The sequence below is a fragment of the Ammospiza nelsoni genome, chromosome 27 (genome assembly GCF_027579445.1).
Source record: "Ammospiza nelsoni isolate bAmmNel1 chromosome 27, bAmmNel1.pri, whole genome shotgun sequence".
NCBI lineage: Eukaryota > Metazoa > Chordata > Aves > Passeriformes > Passerellidae > Ammospiza > Ammospiza nelsoni.
Genome location: NC_080659.1, coordinates 4234133 through 4260406, shown reverse-complemented (window position 1 = coordinate 4260406; position 26274 = coordinate 4234133). Strand labels below are relative to the sequence as shown.

The window sequence follows — 26274 nt, the reverse complement described above, 5'->3', positions numbered from 1 at the left end:
AATCTCTTCCTGCTGAGCCCTGCAGAGCCTTCACTGGCTGCTCTGGGCAGTTTGGAAGTTCAGATTTAACTCCTTCCTTCCCTGATCTGGTTTGGAACTCTGCTGTTCAGACACTGCAATGGAGAATTGCTCATCACCCCCAGCTGCACTCATTTCAATCCATCCCAGCACTCTGGGGGGCTTTAAACTTCATTTTTTGTGCCACAAACACTTGGATTTGGCCTAGAAAACCCTGCTGCCCAGGACAAACACGGGTCAGAACACACTGGTTTTATTGGTTTTTTTGGGAAGCTTGTCAATATGAACACAGCAAGGCAGCATCAGGACAAACACAGAATCCACACAACCTGGAGAGAGCTGCTGTTGTGGGAAGCTCAAGTGCAGCTTTAGCTCCTTCTCTCACTCACACTCACCCTCATCATCCTCACCCACCCTCACACGCACGCGGTACCGCCGTGGCAGCAGCATTCCCACATCCTCCTGCTGCCCTGGAAAAATCCAACTGTTCCCCTGAAAAATCCTAATCTGTGGAAGAGCTGGAGGGCACAACGAATCCTGCACGTGTCCAGCTCTTCCCTGGCTCAGTTCCAATCCTGTGAGTTAACCTGGGTTTCTGTACCTTTGCTGAGATGGGCTCTCCATTGACTTCAGAGGGCTCAAAACTCCTGTCCATTGCCTGATTCTGCAGTACCAAGGTATCTGAGACCCTCCCAACACCACCTGCTCTGTCTCCCACAAGCAGGAGAACGAAGGAAAAGGCTCTCAGCTCATTCCAAGCTAAAACTCGACTTATTTCTCTGTGCCTCAGTGCAGGAAAATTCTCATAGCTTTAAAAAAACACTGAAACCACTTTGGTTTAGTGCCTTAGCCAGCAGAGGTAGTGGAGTCACATTGAAGGGTTGATTAATGTCTTTACAGAAAAAGAAAGGAAGCTCAAGATTATACTGGCTGGGGCTGTGCTGGATCCAGGCCGTGGTGGCCCTGAGGAGGAGGAGGAAGAGGCACTTCCTCATGGGAAGAGTTGCAAGAGCAGAGGGAGATTGTCCTGGACTTGCAGTGCAGCTTTGTGGAGATGAAATGATTGTACAACCAAACCATGAGAGCTCAGCAGGGCTCAGGACATTGCAGCCTGGCAAATCTGCCCTCAGGCTGCTCCTTGCATGTCTCCTGCCAAGGAGGGAAATGCCCACCAATCCAAATGCCCACCAATCCAAATGCCTGGCAATCCAAACAGCGATGAAGATGCAATCAGCTGGGCCACAGTGCTGAGGGTTTGGGGCAGGAAATCCATCCTGAACCCTGCTTAAATCAGGTGTCAGGGACATCCCTGAGATCCTGGCACAGCCCCAAAGCCAAGCCTGGCTCAGGGTGAGATGGTGCAGGGGCTTCACCCCAATCCCAGCGCTGCTCCAGCTGTGTCCCTGTCCTGTGAGGTGCCTTCAGTTCCATCTGCTCCTGTGGTGTCATCCTGCCCATCCCGAGTGATTGTTGTTCCCATGTCACTCCAAGGAAGCCTTGGCTCCCTTCCAGCCTCAGCCAGCAGGGATGAGCAGGTCCTTTGACTCCTTCAACCTCGATCTCACAGCACAGGTGTGGCATTCAGGGATTTGGGAGCACAACAATAAAACACCTGCCACAGGCACAGCCCTGGGTTCCTTCCCAATCCTCAACAAGGGTTTGCCCAAACTCAGCTCCCTCCCAGGCAAAAATCCTTCATGGCCCTGGCTGTGACCCTGTTCTCCAGCTGGGCACTGAGGGGCTCAGGGGTTTTGTGTGCAAGCTCCAGCCAGGAATCAGCCAGGACTCACCTGCAGCTGACACACCAAACCCCCCTGGGCTGCCCCATGTCCTTCCCACCCCTCCACATTCCAGTTTCCAGCATCTGGGCAGCCATGGGGATTTGCTCCTTTGTCCATCCCAGTGTCTGGGGTACCTTAGATGAGCCGGGGCTGCAGCTCGTGGCTGCTGTGGCCCCGAGAGGCGCCGGGCTAGTTGGTGCCATCCCTGGGGGTGGCAGAGGTGCCAGGCTGGGTGGTGCCATCCCTGCTCTCAGCCTGTTCCTCCAGATTGCTTTGCTCCTCGGGAGCAGAGCCCTCTGCATCATCGGACTGGCCCACGCTGCAGCTCCTGCTCCGCAGCCCCTCCTCGTCACAGAAATTAACCTCTTCTGTGCTGGTCTCACTGCCCTGCTTGGTCAGGTGTGTCCGTGGCTCCCCGCCGTCCTCCAGCTCTGAATCAGAGTCCACGGAGCGGTCACCGGACTCTGTGGGACAGAGGAGCTCTGTGCCACCCTCCAGCCCAGCACGGTGGCATCAGCAGGGGTCCCTGGGGTGGCAGGGGGTGGGTCTGTGTGCCCCCCGTGCCTCCCAAGGGACCTGTGTGCCCCCAGGGGCTCTCACTGACCTGCAAGGGAGTCAGCGCTGAAAGCCAAATTCCCTTTGTCCGAAGGCCGCTCCAGGTAGGGGCTGGTGGCAAGAGGAGCCACGGGCTGGGAGCCTGCAGGGGCCTGGGGGGGAACAGGGACGGTGGTGAGGGCAGGGAGCAGATTTCTCACTCCCTGGGAGCTGAGTCAGTGAAGGTTCATCTTGGAACGTCCAGGGAAGAAGACGAAGAAGACGACGAAGATGAAGAAGAAGAAGAACAAGACGAAGACGAAGAAGAAGAAGAAGAAGAAGAAGAGAAGAGAGAGGAGAAAGGAGGGGAAGGGAAGGGAAGGGAAGGGAAGGGAAGGGAAGGGAAGGGAAGGGAAGGAAGAGAAGAGAAGAGAAGAGAAGAGAAGAGAAGAGAAGAGAAGAGAAGAGAAGAGAAGAGAAGAGAAGAGAAGAGAAGAGAAGAGAAGAGAAGAGAAGAGAAGAGAAGGTGATGAGGGCATGGAGGAGATTTCTCACTCCCTGGGAGCTGACTCAGTGAAGGTTCATGGAGCATCCCCTGAGCATTCCCCCTCCCTGGGGGTTCCTACCTGCTCAGCACCACTGGTCACCTCCTCTGTGGCACCTGAGCCACGTCTGCTGGGTGCCAAGTCCTTGTGCTCGAAGATGGTGGGGTAGAAGATGATGAGTGCCTCAATGATCCGAGCTTGGTGGGGATAATCCACCAGTGAGGACAGGGAAATGGTGGCATCCGTGGGCCTGGGGCGCATCAGCGTCGGCCCAAAGACGATGCCCAGGTTGCCTGAGGTCATCTTGTTGTCCTGTTCCACTTCCATGATCCTGGGTGGGAGGAACAGCTTGTGAGAGCAAGGAGGGAGAGGTGAGGATGGGCAGGGCTGGGGGAGATGCCAGGGAGCTGCAGCCATGCACCTTCCTCCTGGCTCCAGAGGCTGCCCACCCCTCCCCACCCCAGGGGACACAGGGAAGGTGCCCAGCAGCCACCCAGGCTCTGGCCATGCCCCTCTCACCTCCTCAGGTGCTGCAGGAGGAACTGGAGCGTGGCCATGTTCTCACGGGGCAGCTCCTGGAGCAGCTCCCTGAGCTTCAGCACCAGGCCCAGCACCACCGGGTCGGTGTCGGCTCCTCTGTCCACCAGCTCGGGGCCGCCCTTCCCAGCATGGCCCTTGGCCTCAGTGCCCTGCAGGCTCTCCTTGGCCAGCCCCATCAGCTCGTTGTACAGCCTGAAGGGCATCAGGGGCTCCGGCAGCTGCAGGGGAGGGGAGAGAAAAAGAGGAGAGGAGAGAAAAAGAGGAGAGAAAAGGAGAAGGAGGAGAAGAAGGAGAAGGACAAGAGGAGGAGAAGAAGGAGGAGAAGGACAAGAGAAGAAGGAGGAGGAGGAGGAGAAGGAGAAGGAGAAGTAGGACTCGGAGGAAGGAGAAGAAGGAGAATGAGAAGAAGAAGAAGAGAAGAAGGAGAAGAACGAGGAGAGAGAAGAGAAATGAAATTAAATGAAACGGAAAGGAAATGGAAAGGAAATGGAAAGGAAAGGAAAGGAAAGGAAAGGAAAGGAAAGGAAAGGAAAGGAAAGGAAAGGAAAGGAAAGGAAAGGAAAGGAAAGGAAAGGAAAGGAAAGGAAAGGAAAGGAAAGGAAAGGAAAGGAAAGGAAAGGAAAGGAAAGGAAAGGAAAGGAAAGGAAAAAATGAGATGATCCTGGTCCTGGGAGCAGTTCCCACCTCCATAACATCTGGACCTGTGCCAGGCTCTGAGCTGGCACAACCTGGGGCATTTCTACAGTGAGGAAACATCCCTGGAAGTGCTCAAGGCCGGCTTGAAGAGAGTTCAGAGCACTTTTAACATCCATCTCAGAATTCCATGAGTCTGTGACCTGCAGTGCTGCAAACCTCTACCCAGAGGTGATATTTATTTATTTATCCATCTCCTGGAGGGTGTCAGTGGAGCCTCGAGAGCCCTGGCCACGGAGCACTTGTGAAGCTCAAGCCAAAAGCGGTGTTGGATCCACCCCTGCTGGGTTGAGGCGCAGGAATTCCCTTTTTTCCCTGGAAAACCCCTGGCTGGGATGGGGCCAGCTGGAAGTTCCCCAGCTGGCAGGAAGAGGACAGGGATGGTTGTTCAGGGTGGGGGAAGCAAAACGTGAAGGGCACAGGATGTGCAGGGCACAGCCTGCAGCAGAGGTGGAGCTGCAGCAGCAGGGGAAGCTCTGCTTTGAAGTTGGTGTGAAGCAGAAAAGCAGAAGGAGCTGGTGTTGACTGCTGGGTGTTCCACACGGCTGGGGATGTTTTCAGAGCAGCCTTAACGGATGTTTTGGGGACAGGCTGCCTCCATCCACCCCTTTATAGAAGGACTTTAACCCATTTCTCTGCAGCAAGGACTCAGGTTGGGGCTCAGCACTGATTTCCCCCTCTCTTTCCACTCTGCTTCCATGGAAGCCACTCAGAGTCCTGATGTGCAGGAGCCCAAGGGCAAGTGAGGTAACACAGAGCTGCCCTTGGGGAGGGGAGGTTACAGGAAAAGGCAGCACAAAGGGTTAACCCAGGGCTGCTTGCAAGAGAGAAGCAGCTTCCTGCCTTGTGGTGGTGGCTGCTGGAGGATGTGGGTGACAGACGCTGTGTGCAACGGCAGTTTGGGTACAGAGTGGGGGGTGCTGGGGCTGAGCACACGCACTGGGGTGGCCCGAGGGGCAGAGACCCCGCTGAGCCCACCTTGGGGTGATCCCAGGGGCAGAAACCCTGCTAAACCCACCCCAGGGTGATCCCAGGGGCAGAGACCCCACTAAGTCCACCCCAGCGTGATCCAAGGGGCACAGACCCCACTGAGCTCACTCCAAGGTGACCTCAGAGGCAGAGACCCCATTGAGCCCACCTTGGGGTGATCCCAGGGGCAGAGACCCTGCTAAACCCACCCTAGGGTCACTCAAGGGTCAGAGACCCCACTAAGCTCACTCCAAGGTGACCCAAAGGGCAGAAACCCCACTAATCCCACCCAGGAGTGACCCCAGGGACAGAGACCCTGCTGAGCCTATTCAAGGTGAGCTCAGAGACCCCACTAAGCCCATCCCAGGGTGGAGACGCCACTGAGCTCACTCCAAGGTGATCCAAGGGGCAGAGACCCCACTGAGCCCACCTTGGGGTGATCCCAGGGGCAGAGACCCTGCTAAACCCACCCTAGGGTCACTCAAGGGGCAGAGACCCCACTGAGCCCACCTTGGGGTCAGAGCCCACCCCATGGGGACATGACTCAGCCCCTGCAGGGTGACCTTTGCTGGCCCCTTCCCTTTTTGGGTGGCCACTTCCCCAATTGGAGGGGGTGGAGGTTCCTTGCTCGGCGCTCGGGCACGTCGCTCTTCTGTGGCTGTGACCGCAGTGACGCCGTGTGGGACGAGCTGGGGGAGGATCACTGGGGCCCCATCTCTAAGGCCAACCCACTCCCCATCCCTCCCAACCCACCCCGAGCCCAGTTTGTGCAGAATTCCTCCTGCCAGGTTGGTTCCTCTGGCCAGCTCCCCTCCCTCAGCACCTCACCTGTCTCAGGTAGAGCTTCAGGACGTTGCTGATGTCGTGAGGGGAGGCCTGGGACAGCTCCACCAGCTCCTTCCCATTCTCAAAGGCCTGGCAAAGCTTCTCCACACGTGTCTTGACACCGTTAACTCGGTAGATGCCCTGTGAAAGAGAGTAAAGTGGAGCTGAAGTGAGGGGAGAAGTTCCTCTACATGTTTGCATGGGACAGTGAGCTGTGTGTGCTCCCACCCTCTCCTTTTGGAGTGGGAAATCCCTTTGGGAAGTCATTTTGGGATATCTCCATCCAGCCCACTCATTCCTGCCTCAGAGGAAAGCAGGAGAGGTGATTTTCCAAAAGCAGAGCTAGGGGGATCTGGGCCAAGCTCATCCCTGGCTCCCTGCCCTGTGGAAATCTGAAATTTTCAGCCTGTTGGTTTTCCAGAGGATCCTTCCAAGGGCCTGTGGCTCAGCCAGCTGAGGAGGAGGAGGAGGAGGAGAGGGGAGTTTTTCACCTTTGTTTTCAGGGCTCTCTTCTCAATCTCTGAGATGCATTTCTTGATGATGAAGGGGATCCCATCCGAGCTGCCCTGAGACGCCTTTGTGAAGTCCTGCCCGAAGAGCTGCAGCTTCCCTTGGAGCTTCTTGTGCCCACACTGGATGGCCAAGGTCTCCAGGCACTTCTTGTGGCAGGCCAGGTAGCACTGGAAGAGAAAAGGGAACACGTGGAGGTTGGGGGCAGCCACAGAGACACCAAGCACTGCTCAGAGCATGGTGAGGGACAGAAAAAATAAAAAATACCCTGGGGATGCTGCAGCACTAAAGGAAAGCACCATTTTCCACCTGGAACCGTCCCCAAAGGAGAAATGTCCTCCTGACCATGGTCAGAGCTGGGTTCCAACCCCAGCTGTCCCAACCCACCTCCTCACACTCGGCTCCCTGGAAGTACACGTAGCTGTTGCACTCCCGACACTTGGAGGGGGCTCGGAGCTTCCTCAGCCGATGGGTCTGGGCAGCCTTGGACAAACCAACGTTCCTGAAGGGTCCTGTGGGAGCTGCCAGCTCTGGGGTGATCCCATTGATGCCTAGGGAAAAGGAAATATAGGAGAGGCACAGCTTGAGCAGGACTGTCACTGTCACCGCTCTGAGCAGGGCTCATCCCTCAGGGCTGCTGGGGACACTGTCACAGACATCTTTTCATTAAAAATCCTTTCTTAGGATTTTTCCTCCTGAGAAGCTGAGAGGCTTCAGGAACAACATGTAAACAATGGTTATCTGCTGCTGTGGAATGCAACAGGTGCATCTGTGATTGTTGTTTGGAATTAATGGCCAATCAGCAGAGCTGGCTCAGACAGAGAGTCTGAGGCAGCTGCCTTTGTTATCATTCTTTTCTATTCTATTCTTAGCTTAGCCAGCCTTCTGAGATGAAACCCTTTCTTCTATTCTTTTAGTGTAGTTTTAATGTAATATATATCATAAAATAATAAATCAAGCCTTCTGAAATATAAAGTCAAATTCTCATCTTTTCCCTCAACCTGAGACCCCTGTGACCACCATCACAGGAATCCCCAGAAATTGCTGGGTTTGCCTGCAGAACTTCTGAATTTGGGAAAAGCAGCCCACGGGGAGCCCTGTTGTGGTGGGCAGCACTGTCACCTCCCAGAAAAGGTGTCCCAGGTGTCACCTACTCTGCTCAAAGGGGGTGCTGGTCCCGTCCTTCTCCTCCAGCTCCTCGCTGGAGGACGCGGTGCCGTTGGAGGACAGCCTCTGGAGCTTGTGGCTGAATTCACCTGCCCAAGGAGAACCCACAGAGCAGTGAACCCCCTGCAAAGCTGCTTTTCTCCTGAGAGCTCACCCCATCCCAGCAAATCCCACCCTATCCCACTGGAGACTGGGGTCAGCAGTGTTCTCACAGGGCAGGTAAAACAGGGGATGCTCCTGCCTAACTGGGAAGCTCTGGGTTCGGACTGGTTCTGCTGGGAGGGGCTCCTGGGCTGTTCCCATATCTACCTGCATTGGAATCCAGGCTGCTGTCAGCCTCAGCCACAGAGGTTGGCCAGGATTTATGCACCTGGTGTCCCCTCCCACCTGCAGAGAGAACACACAGTGCCTTGGGATTGCTGTGAGGGAATGGCTGGAGAAAAGCCTGGATGCTGGGAGAAACTGGGGGAAGCTGCTGGTGGGGTTTGGTGCTTCCAGTGACACCCAGCAAGGAAAGGGGAGATGGGAAGATGATGGGAAGATGGGCAGTGGTTTCTTAGGGAGCAAAATGCCACAGATCTGATTTAGTGTCCTTCAAGAGGAGGCTCCCCAGCCCGTCCTGCTGCTGCCAGCAAAGCCTCACATCAAACCCTGGGGTTTCCACTCTGCTCCTGCCTGGGGGGACATGGGAGAGCTCTGGGATTCCGGACTCACCTCTTCTCTCAACTGCTCCAGCCCCACTTGGCGACTCCTTGGCTGCTGCTGCTCCCTCTGAGCCTGCCCCAGCCCCCTCTGCACTCGTGGAGAACTCACTGGCACTGAAGCTGCCCTTCTGTGGCTGAGTAAAGGGAGACCTGGAGGGGAAAAGGGAGCGTGGATGGGAAGGAAGGACACTTGGAGACTTCATCCGTGGCTGCCATCCACCAGTCTAGGGAATCAGAGTCTCTTAAATACTCAACAGCCTGTCTCATCTGGGCTAAATTGAAGGATAAGAAGGTAATTCCCAGCTGAGTTAAAGGGAGACCTGGAGGGGAAAAGGGAATGTGGATGGGAAGGAAGGACACTTGGAGACTTCATCCGTGTCTGCCATCCACCAGTGTAGGGAATCACAGTCTCTTAAATCACAGCCTCATCTAGGCTGAATTGAAGGACAAGAAGGCAATTCTTGCCATGAGCCTAGCTGAGTAAAGAGAGACCTGGAGGGGAAAAGGGAATGTAGATGGCAAGGAAGGACACTTGGAGACTTTATCCATAGGTACCATCCACCAGTCTGTAGAATCACAGTCTCTTAAATACTCAACAGGCTGAATTGACGGATAAGAGAGCAATTTGAACTGGTCAGCACAGCTGAGTTAAAGAGAGACCTGGAGGGGAAAAGGGAATGTGAATGGGAGGAAAGGACACTTGGAGACTTTATCCATGGCTACCATCCACAGTCTCTTAAATCACAGCCTCATCTGGACTGAACTGAAGGATAAGAGAGCAATTCAAACTGGTCCAGCCCTGGCAGGAGCCGCCTTCAGGAATGCCGAAAGCATCCTGCCTCCTGCAGGACAGCGTGGGTGGCAGGGGATAACGAGGGGAACGCAGGGCAGAACTGAACGAGGCAGGAACGAGCCCTGTCCTCCCTCACCAGGCGTTGTGGGACACGTAGGGCTCGAAGTCGTACTGCACGTCGGGCTCGTCGCCGCGCTGCAGCTGCCGCACGTGGGACGCGTACTGCTGGCCCGGGTCGTAGAGTTTGCTGCTCTCACACAGCGTCTGGAAATTCACCGGCAGCGCCGCCGTCTGCATGTGCATCAGCTGGTAGAAGGAGATGGTGGCCTAAAAGCGACGTGGAGAGGGATAGATGTGGGCTTGGTGGGCTGGCAGGTGGGGAATTGGGAGCACAAAGCGGCGCTGCTCTGAGTTATGAGGGAGAGGGGAGCTCTGCGTCCATCCAAATGCCCTCTGGAATAGGGGCAGCTCTGCTGGAAGGCAGCTCTGAGCTCTCCAGAGCACCTCCCACCTCTCACAGACATGTTTTCTGGAAAATCCTTTCCTTGAGATTTTTCCTCCTGAGAAGCTGAGAAGCCTCAGGAACAAAATGCAAACAATGATTATCTGCTGCTGTGGAATGCAACAGGTGCATCTGTGATTGTGGTTGTTTCTAATTAATGGCCAATCACAGTCAGCTGTCTCAGACTCTCTGTCCGAGACACAAGCCTTTGTTATTCATTCCATTTTTTCTATTCTTAGCCAGCCTTCTGATGAAATCCTTTCTTCTATTCTTTTAGTACAGTTTTAATATAATATATATCATAAAATAATCAATCAAGCCTTCTGAAACAAAGAGTCAGATCCTCATCTCTTCCCTCATCCTCGGACCCCTGTGAACATGGTCACATCCCACCCTGGGGACACCCCACTCACCGATTTGATGACCTGGTCAGTCTGTTTGATCACTTCATGGATCTGGCGCAGCGAGTTCACCTTGGTGTCCTCCAGCTCCTGCTTCTGCGTGTTTGCATCGGCCACGCAGGTGCGGTACGTGGCCATGGCCTCTTCTGCCTGGGAGTTGGGAGAGCAAGGCATGGGAACAGCTCACAGGTGAGGAGAATAAGAAGAGCCCCTTGGACCCTGTCCATCCAGGCATTCCTGAGGATCACTTCACCCCACGTGGCTCAGGGGACAGCAGGAGCAAGGAGCCCCCTCCAGGGCTGTCACCTGTCACAGACATCCTTTATGAAAAATCCTTTCCTTAGGATTTTTTCTCCTGAGAAGCTGAGGAGCCTCAGGAACAAAATGTAAACAATGATTATCTGCTGCTGTGGAATGCGACAGGTGCATCTGTGATTGGCCTGTGTTGGTTGTTTTTAATTAATGGCCAATCACAGAGAGCTGGCTCAGACAGAGAGTCCAAGACACAAGCCTTTGTTATCATTCTTTATTATTCTATTCTTAGCCAGCCTTCTGATGAAGTCTTTTCTTCTATTCTTTTAGTATAGTTTTAATATAATATATATAATAAAATAATAAATCAAGCCTTCTGAAACAGAGTCAGATCCTCATCTCTTCCCTCATCCTAAGCCCCCTGTGACCACCGTCACAGCCACCCTCCTCCTACCTTGTTCTTGGCTTCCTCCTCCAGCCGCCTCTTCTTGTCCAGGGTTTTGGTGGTGGTGCTGCTGGTCGTGTTTTGCTGCTCCTCCTCTGCTTTCACCGCCATGTACTTGGCCTTGTCGTGCTCCTCGCTGCGCTGCATGTACGTCTGCTTGGCCTTGCGCAGGTTCCCCTCTGCCTCTTGCTGCCAGGGAGAGGATGGAGCACAGTGAGGGGGTCACCTGCTCCTACCAGGCTCCCCCAGCACAGTGAGGGAGTCACCACCTCCTACCAGGCTCCCCCAGCACAGCAGAGGCCACCCAACACTGCTGGAGAAGGTCAGGGTGCTCAGTGCCCTCAGAGGAGGTTGTTCCTTGTCAGGACCCAGGACATCCCTCTGTCTGTCCTGAGCAGCCAAGACCCTGCCAGGGGGCTCAGAGACCCTGGCACAGAGCCAAAAACACCTGTGGGTTTGATTATCACCAACCTTACATGAAGATCAGCAAGCCACAACAGTTTAAGAAGAATAATAGTGAAGTTATCACAGGGTGGAGAAGGAGATTTTGGGGTTTTTGGTATGGGGGTTCAGGAGGCAAGATGGAGGGAACTGGGTGTGTCAAGTGTTTCTCCTTCTTCTTCTTCTTGGCCTCCATCTTCTGCTGTGATGTTGGCACTTTTAGATTGGTTTAGAGTAGAAGCTCACTGTCTAACATAGGCGATAGGGTATTGGAAAGTAATTGTAAATATTGTATAAGTAGTTTTTAGTATGAAGACATAACACTGCCCTGGGGGCAGGCAGAGTGCCTGGAATTGTCCTGCTAGACAGATCTTGGCAGGGTAGGAGAAAGAATTTTATAGATAAGACAGAATAAACAACCTTGAGACCAAGAAATGAAGAGCCCTGACTCCTTCTTCAAGCGCCAGGCTGCGAAAAGAGACTTTGAAACTTTTCTCGGGGTCACTCTGACCAGCTGGAGACCCCAACAGCTCCTCAGAGCCATGAGTTGCTCCAGGCTGGCATTGGGAACACAAACCCAGTCACTCACCAGTTTCCTCTGAGCCCGGTGCCACTGCTCCTTGATCTCCTTCCTGCGTTTCTCATGTTCCAGGCGTCTCACCATCAGTGGCTGTGTGGGGAGAGAGGGAGGAACAGCCCCATGATGGCCTGAGCTGAGCACTCCTGCTCTGCCCTCACCAAGATTTTGGGTGGAGAAGTGTCACTGTCACTCCCAGGACAGCTCACAGGCACTGCTTTGTGCCAGGGGTGAAAATCTACAGTTCTGGATGCAGGATCCCTCTGGACTGAGCTAAGGAAGCAACACCAGGACCTCCAGGCCCAGGAAGGACCTCCTGTCCCCTCACCTGAAGGAAGGTTTGCTGCTGCAGGGTGGTGGCCGCCTGCACCATGGAGGCCCCGTGCTCCATGTCCTGCTCCAGGGCCAGCAGATAGATGGACAGGAAAGGCATGCTGGTCTGGGGAGAAGGAAAACACATTTCCCTGAGCCCCAGAACCCAGACTGAGCACAAGGAGATGCATCCTTCAGGGAGGAAAAGCTAGAGGCAAGGTAAGGCTGGTGACTGCTGGCAAAAGCCCCACCCTGAATTTCTCCAGCTCCAAAGAGCTGCCCCCATGTCCTCCTGAGCTGGGGCACATGGGCTCTCCAGGGCTGCTGGCTCCCAATCCTGCCTGGCACTGGGGGCTTCAGGGACTTGGGGATTTACCTCCTGACTGATGGTTTGCTTGCAGCTGTTTGCCATCTTCTGGAGCCCTCTGGCAAAATCTACCTCTGGAAGGAAAAGGTTGAAAGTGAAAAGACACACGAGACACTGGGATTTCCCTGGTGGAACCCGATCTCCTTTTGAAAAATCAATCAGGAACTTGAGGAGTGAGGTTCCCACTGCCCTGGCAGCATCACCCTCCTCCAGGAGGGACCTCAACCTCAACCTCAGCCTGTCCCATGGCTCAGACATGCTCCAGAAGGGACCCACCTGCTGTCCCCACACTCACCCAGTGCGCTCCTTTTCTCCATGTATCCCATCAGGTCCTTCATGTACTTGGAGATGGTTTTGGCGTACTGGAGGGCAGCGTCCACGCCCCCCTCGCAGCGCTGCAGCATCACATCCACCTCCTCAGCAGCAGGGCGGGCTGTGGAGGGACAAACAGACAAACACCCCATGAGCTCCCATTGCAAACACCCCCAGCCCTGTGCCAGCCCCGGTGCCACCAGCTCTGCTGCCTTTCCCCAGCTGAGCAGTGAACCAGGACAGCAGCGATGATGAGGAAGGTGCTGCTTCCTGCCCAGACCCCAAACCCTGCACCCAGCCCCATGTTGCTTACCTGTGGCACAGCTGTCCGTGCCTGAGGGCACTCCATCTCCTCTGGGCCCAGGAATGCCCCCATAGAGGCTCTCCATGGTCTTTGGGAAGTGGGAGAGAAGAGGGATTGGTCAGCCAAGAGGATGAGGAGCAGCTGGAGGGGCTGCCCAGGTGGGTGGGAGCCTGAGCTGCTGGAGCCTTTTTGCCACTGCTGGGAGTCAGCTGTGCCCAGGCTGTAATGGGACTGTCACCCTGCTCTGGGCTCACAGCAGAGCTGAGGGGAGCAGCCAGAGCCCTGTGTGAGCCCCACATGGCATCCAGGACTCCGGGCATCCCTCACCTGGTTCTGGTCGCTGGGTGGAATGGAGAGGATGGTGCTGCTGTCCACCTCCCCCATGAGGAACTCAGACACCCTGTGGGGAGAGGAGCATGGCTGCACTCAGCACAGTGACACGGGCTGGCTGCCCAAACTCCTTTACAAACTGCCAAACACCCCCTGGAACTGCCCAAACTCCCTTTCCCAAACTCCCAAACTTCCAAATACCCCCTGGCTGCTCCAGGGCACGGCTGCCCAAACTCCCTTTCCCAAACTTCCAAACTCCCAAATATCCCTTGGCTGCTCCATGGAATGGCTGCCCAAATTTCCAAACTCCCAAACTTCCAAATACCCCCTGGCTGCTTCCAAATACCCCCTGGCTGCTCCAGGGCACGGCTGCCCAAACTCCCTTTCCCAAACTTCCAAACTCCCAAATATCCCTTGACTGCTCCAGGGCATGGCTGCCCAAACTTCCAAACTCCCAAACATCCCCTGGAGCTGCCCAAACTCCCTTTCCCACACTGCCAAACACCCCCTGGCTGCTCCAGGGCATGGCTGCCCAAACTTCCAAACTCCCAAACATCCCCTGGAGCTGCCCAAACTCCCTTTCCCAAACATCTTTACAAACTCCCAAACATCCCTTGGTTGCTCCAGAGGATGGTTGCCCAAACTCCCTTTCCCAAACTCCCAAATATCCCTTGGCTGCTCCATGGAATGGCTGCCCAAATTCCCAAACTCCCAAACTCCCTTTCCCAAACATCCCTTGACTGCTCCAGGGGATGGTTACCCAAACTCCCTTTCCCAAACTCCTTTACAAACTCTCAAACATCCCCTGGCTGCTCCAGGGCATGGCTGCCCAAACTTCCAAACTCCCAAACATCCTCTGGCGCTGCCCAAACTCCCTTTCCCAAACTCCCAAACACCCCCTGGCTGCTCTCCCCCTGGCTGCTCCCTGCCCAACTCCCTTACGTGCTGCTGAAGGACACAGCGATGGTCTCCACAGCCTTCTCAAACTCCCTCTTGTCTGCCTCATTGTTGGATTCATAGTGGAAACCTGGAGGTGAGGAAATGGGACAGCCCTGTTGCCACAAGCGCCCGTCCCTGTCTCAGCAGAAAGACAAACTGCCAGCTCATGCTGGTATCAGGGAGGGTTTTGGGGCTGGGGTGAATGAATCAAGGGAGCAGGGGAAAGGATCGTCCCCATGGACAATGGATTTTTCCTTTTTCCAGCACAGCAGTTTCCCCCTCCTTCTTCTCAGGACTGATATCCCTGACAGCATCCCTTGGCTCGTGTTCCTGTTTATTCCCGTTACTCAGGGCTGCTGGAAAAGTGCTGCTGGACCTGTTCCACTGCCTGCCCTGCCTCACGGCCCCTCCAGACCCCTCTCCAAGCAGGATGAGCTCCTCCAGGAGGGCTCTTGCCTGCAGACAAATGAGGAACCACCACCAGCAGCAGCAGGAACTGGGGCTGACAGCACTTGGCAGGCTCCCATACCACGGGACAGCAGCAACCAGAGCTGCTGGGCAGACCTGGCACAGCTCCTTGGGGTGGGGAGGGGTCTGCTCCAAGGCCATTCCCTCCCATCCCTATGTGGAACCAGCCCTGCTGCCATCCCGTCCCCTGTGGTTGTTGTTGGGGGACTCAGAAGGTTGTGCCTCAGTTTCCCCAGGTGGGGATCTGTAGCCATGATATTTTCTGAAAAATCCTTTCCTTAGGTCCCCTGTGGCTGCCGTTGGGTGACTCAGAAGGTTGTGCTGTGCCTGTGGTGGGTGACAGCAGCAGGAGGAGGTGCCCAGCTGGGATGTGACCTCCCAGACCCCGCTCCACAAACACGAGAGGCTGCCAGGAGCAGGATCTGATTATTTCAGTGTTTTTCCTGCGGCTGTGCTGCCTGGAAAGCCCCAGGCAGGATCTGGCATTTCTGACACTACATCATCCTTAAAGCTGAACCACACCAAGAGGCAGACGATGCTTCTTCCCTCTCCACCAGCCCATGGGGCACCTCCACACCCCATAACCCCTTCATGGGCTCCCCAATTCCCTCTGTGGGGCAGGAGGGGGGTGGCTCAGAGCTCCCAGCACTGCTGTCTCACCCTTGACTTTGGAGATGAGGGTCCCAGCGGCCGTCAGGGTCTCCAGGGTGTTGAGCAGAGGGTATTTATTGATGACCTGGCGCAGGATGCGGAGGGTTTCACCCAGGCACTCGTGGGCCAGCGGCCTCTGGGGCTCCTTGGGGTCTGCAAGAGAGGGGGGCTGAGGGGCTGCGTCCTGGTGCCACGTCCCTGCCCCGTGTCCCTGCCCCCTGGTGTCGCAGACATCTTTCCATGAAAAATCCTTTCCTTAGGATTTTTCCTCTTGAGAAGCTGAGAGGCCTCAGGAGCAAAATGTAAACATTGATTATCTGCGGCTGTGGAGTGCAACAGGTGCATCTGTGATTGGTTTCATGGGGTTGTTTCTAATTAATGGCCAATCACAGTCAGCTGGCTCAGACTCTCTGTCCAAGCCACAAACCTTTGTTATCATTCTTTCTTTTTCTATTCTTAGCTGGCCTCCTGATGAAACCTTTTCTTCTATTCTTTTAGTACAGTTTTAATGTAATATATATCATAAAATAATAAATCAAGCCTTCTGAAACGTGGAGTCAGATCTACATCTCTTCCCTCATCCTAAGACCCCTGTGAACACCGTCACACCCTTGGCACTGCTCTGCATCCCTGTGTCCCTCCCCTGTTTACCTCCCAGCAGGGACCTGCCATCTCCCAGATTATTCAGCAAATTCCCCTTGGCCTCAGAGCTGTCCCAGGCAGGGATCTGCCATCTCCCAGACTATTCAGGCCTCAGGGCTTCCCAGGACTGGCACAGCCACATCCTGCTGGTCCAGCACCTCCCCACATCCTGGCCCTGTGTCTCCTGCCCAGCCTGGCACTGGCCAGGGGGCAGTCTGACCTTTGAAGCATTTTTTTTCCCCTCCATAGTAACTTTTCCCCTCGAAAGCAGCTTGGGAATTTCCTCCATTTCCTTCCCTCCCTCCTGCCGGATGGACGCTCCCAGGGACGGGATCGGCCTGGTCCAGCCAGGCTTGTTGCACCCCACAGGTTCCCCCCATTCTGTGGGCTCCAGGGGTCTGGCCAGGACCCCCCAGTGCAGGTCTAGGGCTGGTTGGGAAGTTTAGGGATGGGGAATCAGCACCCACTGCCCATCCAGGCAAAGACCCCTCCCCAGCTCAGGGTTGGAAAGGGATTTCTGCAAAACCAGCACTGACAATGCGGTGTCAAACACCCCCAGACCACGGGATTAATACATTCCCTGTGTCCCCTCGGGCAAGGAGAGCCTGCAGCCCACCCAGCCCCTCCTGCTGGCCGCCCTGGTGGGCTGGGGGGCCGTGCCCAGCACCCCGTGGGGCCCTGGCAGGCGGCTGGCACCGCTGCGCTGTAAACAGGAAAATGGGCGGGTGAAAATAGCCCGGGCAGGAAGCGGCGTTATCCCGGCTCCGAGCTGCTCACCCACCACTCGCCCACCACCTCTGCTCGCTCCCCTGGGCTTCCCGGGGCCTTCTGGCACAGCAGAGACCCCCTACCCACGGGTGGGTGTGTGCCAGGGTGTGCCAAGGGTGGGCACTCACCGAGGGTGGGCACTCACACCAAGGGACGGGCACTCATTGATGGATGGGCACTCACCCCAAGGGTGGGCACTCACCAAGGGATGGGCACTCACCCCAAGGGTGGGCACTCACCAAGGGATGGGCACTCATCGAGGGTGGGCACTCACCCCAAGGGTGGGCACTCATAATGGAGGGGCACTCACCCCAAGGGTGGGCACTCACCCCAAGGGTGGGCACTCATTGATGGATGGGCACTCACCCCAAGGGTGGGCACTCACCAAGGGATGGGCACTCACCGAGGGTGGGCACTCACCCCAAGGGTGGGCACTCATTGATGGATGGGCACTCATTGATGGATGAGCACTCACCCCAAGGGTGGGCACTCATTGATGGATGGGCACTCATTGATGGATGGGGCACTCACCCCAAGGGTGGGCACTCACCAAGGGATGGGCACTCATCGAGGGTGGGCACTCACCAAGGGATGGGCACTCACTGAGGGCGTGCACTCAGCAAGGGACGGGCACCCATTCACCGAGGATGGGCACTCCCTGAGGGCACTCACCATCTCGCAGCACCACGTCCCGCAGCTTCTCCAGGGCCTCGGCGAAGCGCGCCACGTCTGCCAGCAGCTGCGAGATGTCCTCGGGGTCGATGAAGGGACCGTCGCCGCCCTCCATGGGGCTGTAGCACAGCAGGGTCTTGTGGCCCATGGGCAGGGGGAAGCCGGCGGCGCTGCCATGGCGGCTCAGGCTCGTGGGGCGCTTCAGGGTGCCCACGGCGCCAGGGCTGCTGCTGAGCTTGGCACTGCCCGCGGGCAGCTCCGCCACGCTGCAGCCCGGGGCGTCCAGGCAATCCTTGCGGGAGAGCTCCTGGGGAGCAGGGAGAGCGTGAGGATGCAGCAGGGTGGGAGCACAGAGAGGGAAGCAACCCATGCCTCCATCCTGGAGAACAAGCTGTTTCCTTGGGGGACTGGTGTTGTGCCTCAGTTTCCCCAGGTAGGGATCTGTAGCCGTGATATTTTCTGAAAAATCCTTTCCTTAGGATTTTTTTTTCTCCTGAGAAGCTGAGAGACCTCAGGAGCAAAATGTAAACATTGATTATCTGCTGCTGTGGAATGCAACAGGTGGATCTTTGATTGGTCTCATGTGGTTGTTTCTAATTAATGGCCAATCACAGAGCCCAGCTGGCTTGGACTCTCTGTCCGAGCCACAAACCTTTGTTATTCATTCAATTTTTTTCTATTCTTAGCCAGCCTTCTGATGAAATCCTTTCTTCTATTCTTTTAGTATAGTTTTAATATAATATATATAATAAAATAATAAATCAGCCTTCTGAAACATGGAGTCACATCCTCATCTCTTCCTCATCCTCAGACCCCTGTGAACAGACACAGGGATCCCCTTGGGGACTGTCATGGGACAGGGAGCAGGGTCTGGGCACTCCCCTGGCTGCCCCATCAGTCCCTGCCAGCTCCTCCGGGGCCGTGTTTGTCATGAAATGCACACAGTGACAGCGTTGGTGACACTGCTTGTCCACCCCAGCACCCACCGTGATGGGGCTGCCCATCCCAGGGGGTTGGGGACCCCAAAAAAGCAAAATGGCAGCAGGATCCGGCCCACATATCTCTTCCTCTTTTTCAGCTGGGCGAGGAGGCAGAGACAGAGACACCTCCCAAACTACTGTTTGCGCTTTACAGGTGTTTTATAGATGGAGGAAGCCCCAAATTTCTAGGGGTAAAATTGCATTTCTAGGGGTAAAATGGCAGCAGGATCCGGCCCACACAGCTCTTCCTCTTTTTCAGCTGTTCCCATACTGGGTAAGGAGACAGAGACAGAGACACCTCCTAAACTATTGTTTAGGCTTTGCAGGTGTTTTACAGATGGAAAAAGCCCCAAATTTCTAGGGGTAAAATTGCATTTCTAGGGGTAAAATCGCACTGAGGAAGGTCTGGTACCCCTCGCTCAGCGTTCAGAGCTGTCATGGCTTGAGAGCCCCACATCCACTGAGAATCCCTGGGCACGGGGAGGGGACCCTGCAGCCCCTCAGCATCTCCCACCGGTGACCCCCAGCACCCGGTTAGACACGAACGTGCCGAGCCTGAGCATCCCCGGCCGGGCGCTGCCGGAAGCGGTTTTGCACCGGGGAGCCCACACGGAGCACCGAGAACACGAGGGCGAACGGGGGAGCCCATCCCCACCACAGGGCTGCAATGAGGCACAGAGACCCCTGCCCCAAAACTCCTTTGGGGGCCACCCCAGCCCTGTCCCGGGTTAGAGCAGCGCCGGTGCCTCCCGTCCCTCCCTCCGGTGCCCTGGTGTACCGTCAGCCTCACGGTGGGCGTGCGGGGCAGCGAGTCCAGGGATCGCTGGGGGTGGTGGGCTCTGCCCGCCGCTGCCGAGGGGCTGTAGCTTTTCCTGCCCGCAGCCCGACCGAGCATCCCGCTGGCTGCCACCCATGGGATGGGGACGGGGACGGGGACGGGGACGGGGATGGGTGTCCCGTGCTAAGGAGCCGCCCAGGGGCTCCGGGGATGGGGACGGGGACGGGGATGGGTGTCCCGTGCTAAGGAGCCGCCCAGGGGCTCCGGGGATGGGAACGGGGACGGGGATGGGTGTCCCGTGCTAGGGAGCCGCCCAGGGGCTCCGGGCCGCGGTCCGCATGGTGCCAGCCCGGTGTGGCCGCACGCACCGGGAGCGGGGCGCAGGCGCGGGGAGCACCGGGGAGCCCCCGGCGGGCAGCGTTTCCTCCTGGCCCCGCCGGTACCGGGGGGGTTCTTGCACAAAGCGATAAATAAATATCTGGCAGAGCCAAAGCACCGGGGATGGCCGAGCCTGCGGTGGCCCCGCTCCCATGCCGGTCACCAGGCAGGTCTGTGAGTCTGTCTGTCCTTCCCAAAGGCTCCGAGGGAGCCCCCCCATTTCCTCCCTGTCCCTTCCTGCCCTCCCGCCTCCCTCGGCGGCTGCTCCGTCCCCTTCCTCAGGGGCAAAATTCTCCCCCACCGGGGTTTTTCTCATTTCCTCCTCTTCATAAACCTCCTGGAAGCATCCAGGGCTCCACTTCCAAGCTCTGGCTCTACCCTGGGTGCCCCAAAGCCCCCACCCTGCCAGGGGTGACACTCACCGGCAGGGTCTGTGGGATGGGGCTTCCAGCCCGGCTCTTCTTGGAGATGGAAGGGGTTTTTATCAGCTCTCGCTTTTTCCTGGAGAACATCGTTCCCGAGGGGCCGAGGCGCTGCCCGGAGCCCCTCGCTCGGCCCGTTCGTGCCGGTTCCTCACGGTCACATTCGCGGGGAGCAGGGGCAGGAGGGCGCGTGTGACGCCGCCTCGTTTCCTCATCGGCTTCGCAGCCCGACCTGAAACAGGAAAAAGCCGAACGCGCACCCAGGAGCGAGGCCGGGGCCGGGGGCACCCTGGCTGCCCTGCGGGGTCACGGGGGACAGCGGGACCCCCGCACTCGTGGGGGTTTGAGGGGGTTTGGGTGCTGCAGTTCGGGGATTACAGAGTTGGAGGGGGGGGGGGTGAGCCCCATTCTGTGGAACCAGTGAGGAACTCCCACCCTCACCCTGTTTGGGGATGTCCATCCGTCCGGGGATGACAAACTCCATTCCTCTTAAAGCCCCAGGTGCGGGGTTGAGTGGGATGGGGGGCTCTGGGCTCCAATTTGTGGGATGCTCCCCGCTCTGCCCTTCCGTGAGCTCGGTGTGGGTGCCGGGACCGGCCCTATGGGGTCACAGCCCTGCTCCTGTCCTCCTGTCCTCTGTGCACCCACATCCCACCCGTGACTTTCCCACTCGGGACGGCTGCCAGCCCCTGCGGGCAGTCGGGGGTTTTGCTGTCCTCTTCCCCGCTCTCCTTCATCCCGGGACCTCCCCACCGGGCCGAACCGGGCCGGACCGTACCGGGCTGTCCCGCGTGGGGACACGGGCACGGCGGAGGGTGGGCCAAGGGGAGCGGGACGCGGTCGGGGATGGGTGGAGGTGCGGGGATGATGGAAAGGTCACGCGTGGCCTGAGTGTGTGCGTGACCATGGGTGCGCGCAGGAAGGTGCGTGTCAATGTGTGAGTGAGCGAGTGAATGTGTGAGTGGGTGTGCGTGGGTCGGGGGGTGCGTGTGGGGTGTGTGTTGGTGTGTGTGTGGGTGTTTGGGGGGTGTTTGGGGTGTGTGTGTTGTGTGTGCGCGCACAACGCGTGCCCGTGGGCCAGGGTGCCCACTCCCGTGCATAGGGATGCACACGCGTGTGTCCGTCTGTGTCTGTGTGTGTGTCCGTCTGTCTCTGTGTGTTTGTACCCTGTGCCCGTGTCCCAGGGACACCTCCAGTTCCAGCCCCGGGTTCCTCCGGCTCCCGGTGCCTCCCGGTGCTCCCCGAGTGACACTATCGGGGTTCGTGACCCTCCCCTCGATCCGTTTTGGATCCTGCCCTTATTTGGACATTTCTCCCTCCAATCAACGCCGGGGGGGGGGGGGGGCCGGGCCCGCCCCCGCCCCGCCCCGCCCGAGCCCGCTCCGGTACCGGCCCCGTTGCCCGCTCCCCTCTCCGGTACCGGCTCCGTTCCCCGCCATGAGCAGCTCCCAGTTCAACAAGGGCCCGTCCTACGGGCTCTCCGCCGAAGTCAGGAACCGGGTGAGCCGCGGTGGGGGCCGGGCGGTGCCGGGACCACCGGGCGCGGGTGAAGCGGGGGCCGGGGGATACCGGAGCCACCGGCGCTCCTGGGGCCCGGGAGAGCCGAGCATCCCGGTGCTGCTGGGGCGTCCCGGTTGCATCCCGGGCTCTGGAGAGGCGGCGGTTTATCCGGTATGCCCCAGGACTGCAGAGCCGGCCAGGAGCGGAGAAGTTGGGGGATTTCGGGAAGATGGAAATCCGGGGCTGCCCGGGAGGATGCGGAACTGAAGGACTCAGAGGTCTCTGAGGCTTGGGGACACCGAAGCTGGGCTCTCAGTCTCGGGGTGCCCTGAACCTGCCTAGAGGGTCCCAGGACGTGTTTGGGGACCGCGGTTGGGTCCCTCCCGTGCGGTGGCTCCGCTGTCCCGGGCAAACCGCGGGGATCCCTTCCCGTCACTCCCGGGCTGGGGGCATCTCCTCGGTCCTCCGCGGCTCCGGACCAGCTCCACAAAGCTCCTCCACTTTCTGCTTCACTTCCCCGCAGCTCCACATCGCTGTACGGGATGCTCCGACCCTCAGCATCCCCGCGGTTTTCTCTGGGGATGCGGTTTTGGTCCCGGTGGCTTCCCCGGGAGGGGAAGGAGGGATGGGAGCCTCCGGGTGCGCTGTTTGCACCCCTCGGCGGGCAGAAATCGAGCCGCGGTCACCCCAGGGCTGGTGGCCGGTGGTTTGAGTGTGTTCTGCTCCAGGGCAGGCAGGAGAAGGGACAAGTGGTGGCGAGATGTGGTGGCTCCTTACGGGAATTTGGGATTTGCATTTCGTAACGGGAGCAGGGATGGGATGAGCCCCGGCCTGCCCGGGGCTGGGCTGCCCCAGCTGAGAGGGTGACACGCACCGGGCCCTTGGTGCTTCGTGTTGATTCAGCAAGACGTGAGCCAGTCCGACTGCCCCGGTGTGTGTGATGCAGGTGACATCAGCCACTGGGAACCAGTCGGACCAGTGACATGCTCCCAGTCTGTGGGAGCCCTGGTCCACTGTGGACTCCCCATGCCCTGGGAAATCCTCAGGCTGGCCGTGGGGAGGGAAGGGGAACTGGCTTCAGCTGCTCACACTCCAGACAATCTGCGGGTGGGACTGTAGAGCCCCACAGGCAGGACACATGTGGTGTCACGAGGGTGATCTGCATGGGTCAAGCTTCCACTTGGAGCTGGAGTGTCCCAGCTGTGCCCATCCCAGTGTCCCCCTGTGTCCAGGATCCCCAGGAACTCATGGCACATAACAGGACCACGATGGGTGGGAGGTTGGTGAATACTCTGGGGCCACCCCCAGGTGCCAGCTGAGCACCAGAGGGGCTGTGCTGGGGCAGGACAGCACTCTGGGTTTCCAGGCCCTTCCCTCCCTATGCCAGGAGAACTTTCCCTTCCCTTGTGGGTCAGAGGCTGAGACGACAGAGATGCTGCTGGCCCTGGCAGCTGGTCTGCATTTGGGAGGAGACGTCCACATTCCTGGCATAGCCGCGGTGAGGGAGGAATCTGTGCTGGAGGCTGGGCCTCGCCAGAAGGGAAAGGGAGAGCATCTTGTGGCCAGAACCCCTGGGGCTCACAGCTGAGCTCCCACCAGACCCCTGGGGCTCACAGCTGAGCTCCCACGGGCTCCAGCAAACAGCAGAGACAAATCCAGGGGGTCACTCCCCCCTAACCCCATGGGCAGCCCCTTCTCATGCTTTTGGAATGGTTCACAAGCCGCTGTGTGTGCTGGCAGCATCACCCTCATGCTCCTGTCCCTGCTGCCATACCAGGGAGGGGGGGAATGTCCCCATGAGGGGTTTGGGGTGCACATGGGGCCCTGCCTGAGCTGTCCACTCACTGTCCCCCAGCTTGCCCAGAAGTATGATCCACAGAAGGAGGCTGAGCTGCGGACGTGGATCGAGAGCGTGACAGGAAAACAGATTGGACCTGACTTCCAGAAGGGGCTCAAGGACGGGGTGATCCTCTGCGAGTGAGTCCTGGGGGGTCCCTGAGCACGGCCCCCAGCCCCTGCTGCTCCAACTGGGAGGGGATGGGGGTACTAAGGAGCCTCACCAGCCCTTGTGGTGGGAAGGGTGGGCTGGATGTGTGCCAGAGCCACCCCCAGGGCTTCTGTGTCTGGGGAGAGCCCTGAGGACAAACAGGGATCTGGAGGGGGAAATTTGCCCCACATGAAGGAGGCATGGGCAGGACCTTCCCAAAAGGAGCCTTTGCCCTGCAGCTCCTTGAGGTTTTTCCTGCCACAGCCTCATGTCCCCCTGCCTCCCTCCAGGCTCATGAACAAGCTGCAGCCCAACTCGGTGAGGAAGATCAACCGCTCGGCTCAGAACTGGCACCAGGTAGGTGCAGCTCTGCTGCCACCTCTCTGCTGTTCCTCTGCCATCACCCTCCAGGGCTCACCCCTCTGCCTCTCCCCAGCTCGAGAACCTCTCCAACTTCATCAAGGCCATGGCCAGCTATGGCATGAACCCCGTGGACCTCTTTGAAGCCAACGACCTTTTTGAGAGCGGGAACCTGACGCAGGTGCAGGTGTCGCTGCTGGCGCTGGCGGGAATGGTGAGCACAGAAGGAGGATGAGCAGTTTGGGACCCTGGGTTTGGGGTGATGCCTGTGGGATCCCACAGCTCCCCCTGCCTGGAGAGTGGGTGGGGGGGTTTGGGACCCTTCCTCACAGCCACTCCTGGCAGGCCAAGACGAAGGGGCTGCAGAGCGGGGTGGACATCGGCGTGAAGTACTCGGAGAAGCAGCAGAGGAATTTTGATGAGGCCAAGATGAAGGCTGGGCAGTGTGTGATCGGGCTGCAGGTGAGCTGCCATGGCTGGGATCTGGGCAAAGGGTGGCCAGAATTCTGAATTCTGTCAGATTCTCAGCATTGTCACAGCTCCAGGCATTGCTGGAGGGACCTAAGGCATGAGAGGCCTCAAGTGTTCCTGGGATCTGGGACCATCTTGGCTCTGTGTCCAGCATGAGATGGGTTAGGGAGCATGAGATGGGTTAGGGAGCACTGGCTGTGCTCCCCAGGCTGGGGATGGGGAGAAGGGGCACATGTGGGGCACCATGGAGCATGAGATGAGTTAGGGAGCACTGGCTGTGCTCCCCAGGCTGTGGATGGGGACAGGGGGAGAAGGGGCACATGTGGGGCACCATGGATAGGGGAACATGAGATGAGTTAGGGAGCACTGGTTGTGCTCCCCAGCTGGAGAGGGATAGGGACAGGGGGAGAGGGGACATGTGTGGGGCAGCACACGTTCCTCACCAGCCCCCTTTGTCAGATGGGCACAAACAAGTGTGCCAGCCAGTCTGGCATGACTGCCTATGGCACCCGGAGGCACCTCTACGACCCCAAAAATCAGATCCTGCCACCCATGGACCACTCCACCATCAGCCTCCAGATGGGCACCAACAAGTGTGCCAGCCAGGTGAGCCCCCCACACCGGGCTGGGGAGGGATGGGTGGCCACAGCTGAGCCCTGCTCCATCCTGTCCTTCCTTCCAGGTGGGCATGACAGCTCCGGGCACCAGGAGACACATCTACGATTCCAAGCTGGGCACAGAGAAGTGTGACAACTCCTCCATGTCGCTGCAGATGGGCTCCAACCAGGGTGCCAACCAGAGCGGGCAGGTCTTTGGGCTCGGCCGCCAGATCTACGACCCCAAGTACTGCCCCCAGGGCAGCCAGGGCGAGGTGGCCAACGCGGCCGGGGAGCAGAGCGGGGACCCGCCCGGGTACCGCTACTACCAGGAGGAGGAGGAGAGATACTGAGCGGGATGGCTCCGCCCCAGCCGCACCATCTCATCAACAGCCACATTCCAGCCTCCACTTTCATCATTCCCTCTTTTCAAACTCTTTTTTTTTTTTTTTTTTTTAAACTTTGGAAATGGATCTATTTTTCTGAGCGAGGAAATAAAGGACCCTGTTTGTAGAGAGGTGCCCAGGCGATTCCCCCCAGGAGCTGCAAGCAGGATGGTGGCAGATGTTCCAGCAGCTGGGGGAGGACAGTGTCACCTCTCACACACCCCTGGGATGCCCCCGGATCCCTCAGCAAGGAGCAGGAGAGGCTGTCCCTGGTGCTGCTGCTCGTCCTGTGCTGCAGGAGCCTCCTCAGCCCTGTGGAGGAGAGGGACTGGGGGCACGGGGGAAGCACATCTGGGAGAGACCTCGGGATTGTGAGTGTTTGTGGGTGGACGTGTGTGTGCACAGTTTTGTGCTCCGGTGTGCTCTCTAAATGCTGGAAATGCCCTTTTTGCAGAACTCGTAGAGACCAAGTTTTCCAGGCCACGGTGATGGCTGCAGGGCTGGGCCGGGAGCTGGCACAGCTGGCACAGCTGGCACACCCAGCACTGCAGCAACCTGATATCCCAGGCTGGAGCCAGGCTGACTCCAACGCCTGCATCCCGCACCGGGGTGGTGCCCTGCCCATCCACATCTCCCCTCCCATGTGGTTTTAAAGTGGATGCTCTCAGACTGAAACCATTTATTTGAAAAAAAAAAAAAAAAAAAGAAAAGACAAACGTTTCAACACAAACGGGAGCTGGTCTGTGCTGCAGGCGCCTCCTCCAGCCCCAGGCGGGTCTCTCTGTGCCTGGGGGGCTGCAGACCTGGCTGAAATCCCCGATGCTGCGTGTGCTGGGTGGGGGGAGAGGGAACTGGGAAGGGGCTGCGGGGTTAAGAGATGTGCAGCTAATTAATGAGTGATTAACAATGCTAATGGGATGGGACTGGATGTGCCTGTCTGGGAAGGCATCCACT

The 26274-nt window shown here is 57.8% G+C and overlaps 2 protein-coding genes across 2 annotated transcripts; one reads left to right on the top strand and one right to left on the bottom strand.

Annotated features, from left to right (window-relative positions):
- Positions 1-261: 261 nt before the first annotated feature.
- ARHGAP45 (Rho GTPase activating protein 45) lies at positions 262-20175 on the bottom strand. The gene is made up of 23 exons (XM_059489804.1): positions 20021-20175; positions 17463-17769; positions 15390-15533; positions 14265-14349; positions 13320-13392; positions 13002-13080; positions 12672-12809; positions 12386-12450; positions 12026-12136; positions 11710-11790; positions 10689-10868; positions 9995-10132; positions 9216-9406; positions 8297-8436; positions 7892-7969; positions 7570-7671; positions 6803-6966; positions 6397-6585; positions 5909-6046; positions 3398-3636; positions 2960-3209; positions 2404-2506; positions 262-2263 (listed from the first exon to the last, which is right to left on the bottom strand). The coding sequence occupies exons 1-23, from the start codon at positions 20108-20110 to the stop codon at positions 1989-1991; spliced, it is 3360 nt and encodes a 1119-aa protein (XP_059345787.1). The 5' UTR covers positions 20111-20175; the 3' UTR covers positions 262-1988.
- A 1225-nt stretch (positions 20176-21400) lies between these two features.
- CNN2 (calponin 2) lies at positions 21401-26065 on the top strand. The gene is made up of 7 exons (XM_059489649.1): positions 21401-21520; positions 23376-23497; positions 23798-23864; positions 23944-24081; positions 24213-24329; positions 24798-24944; positions 25021-26065. Exons 1-7 carry the CDS (start codon positions 21458-21460, stop codon positions 25285-25287), a joined length of 921 nt encoding a protein of 306 aa, XP_059345632.1. The 5' UTR covers positions 21401-21457; the 3' UTR covers positions 25288-26065.
- Positions 26066-26274: the final 209 nt, after the last annotated feature.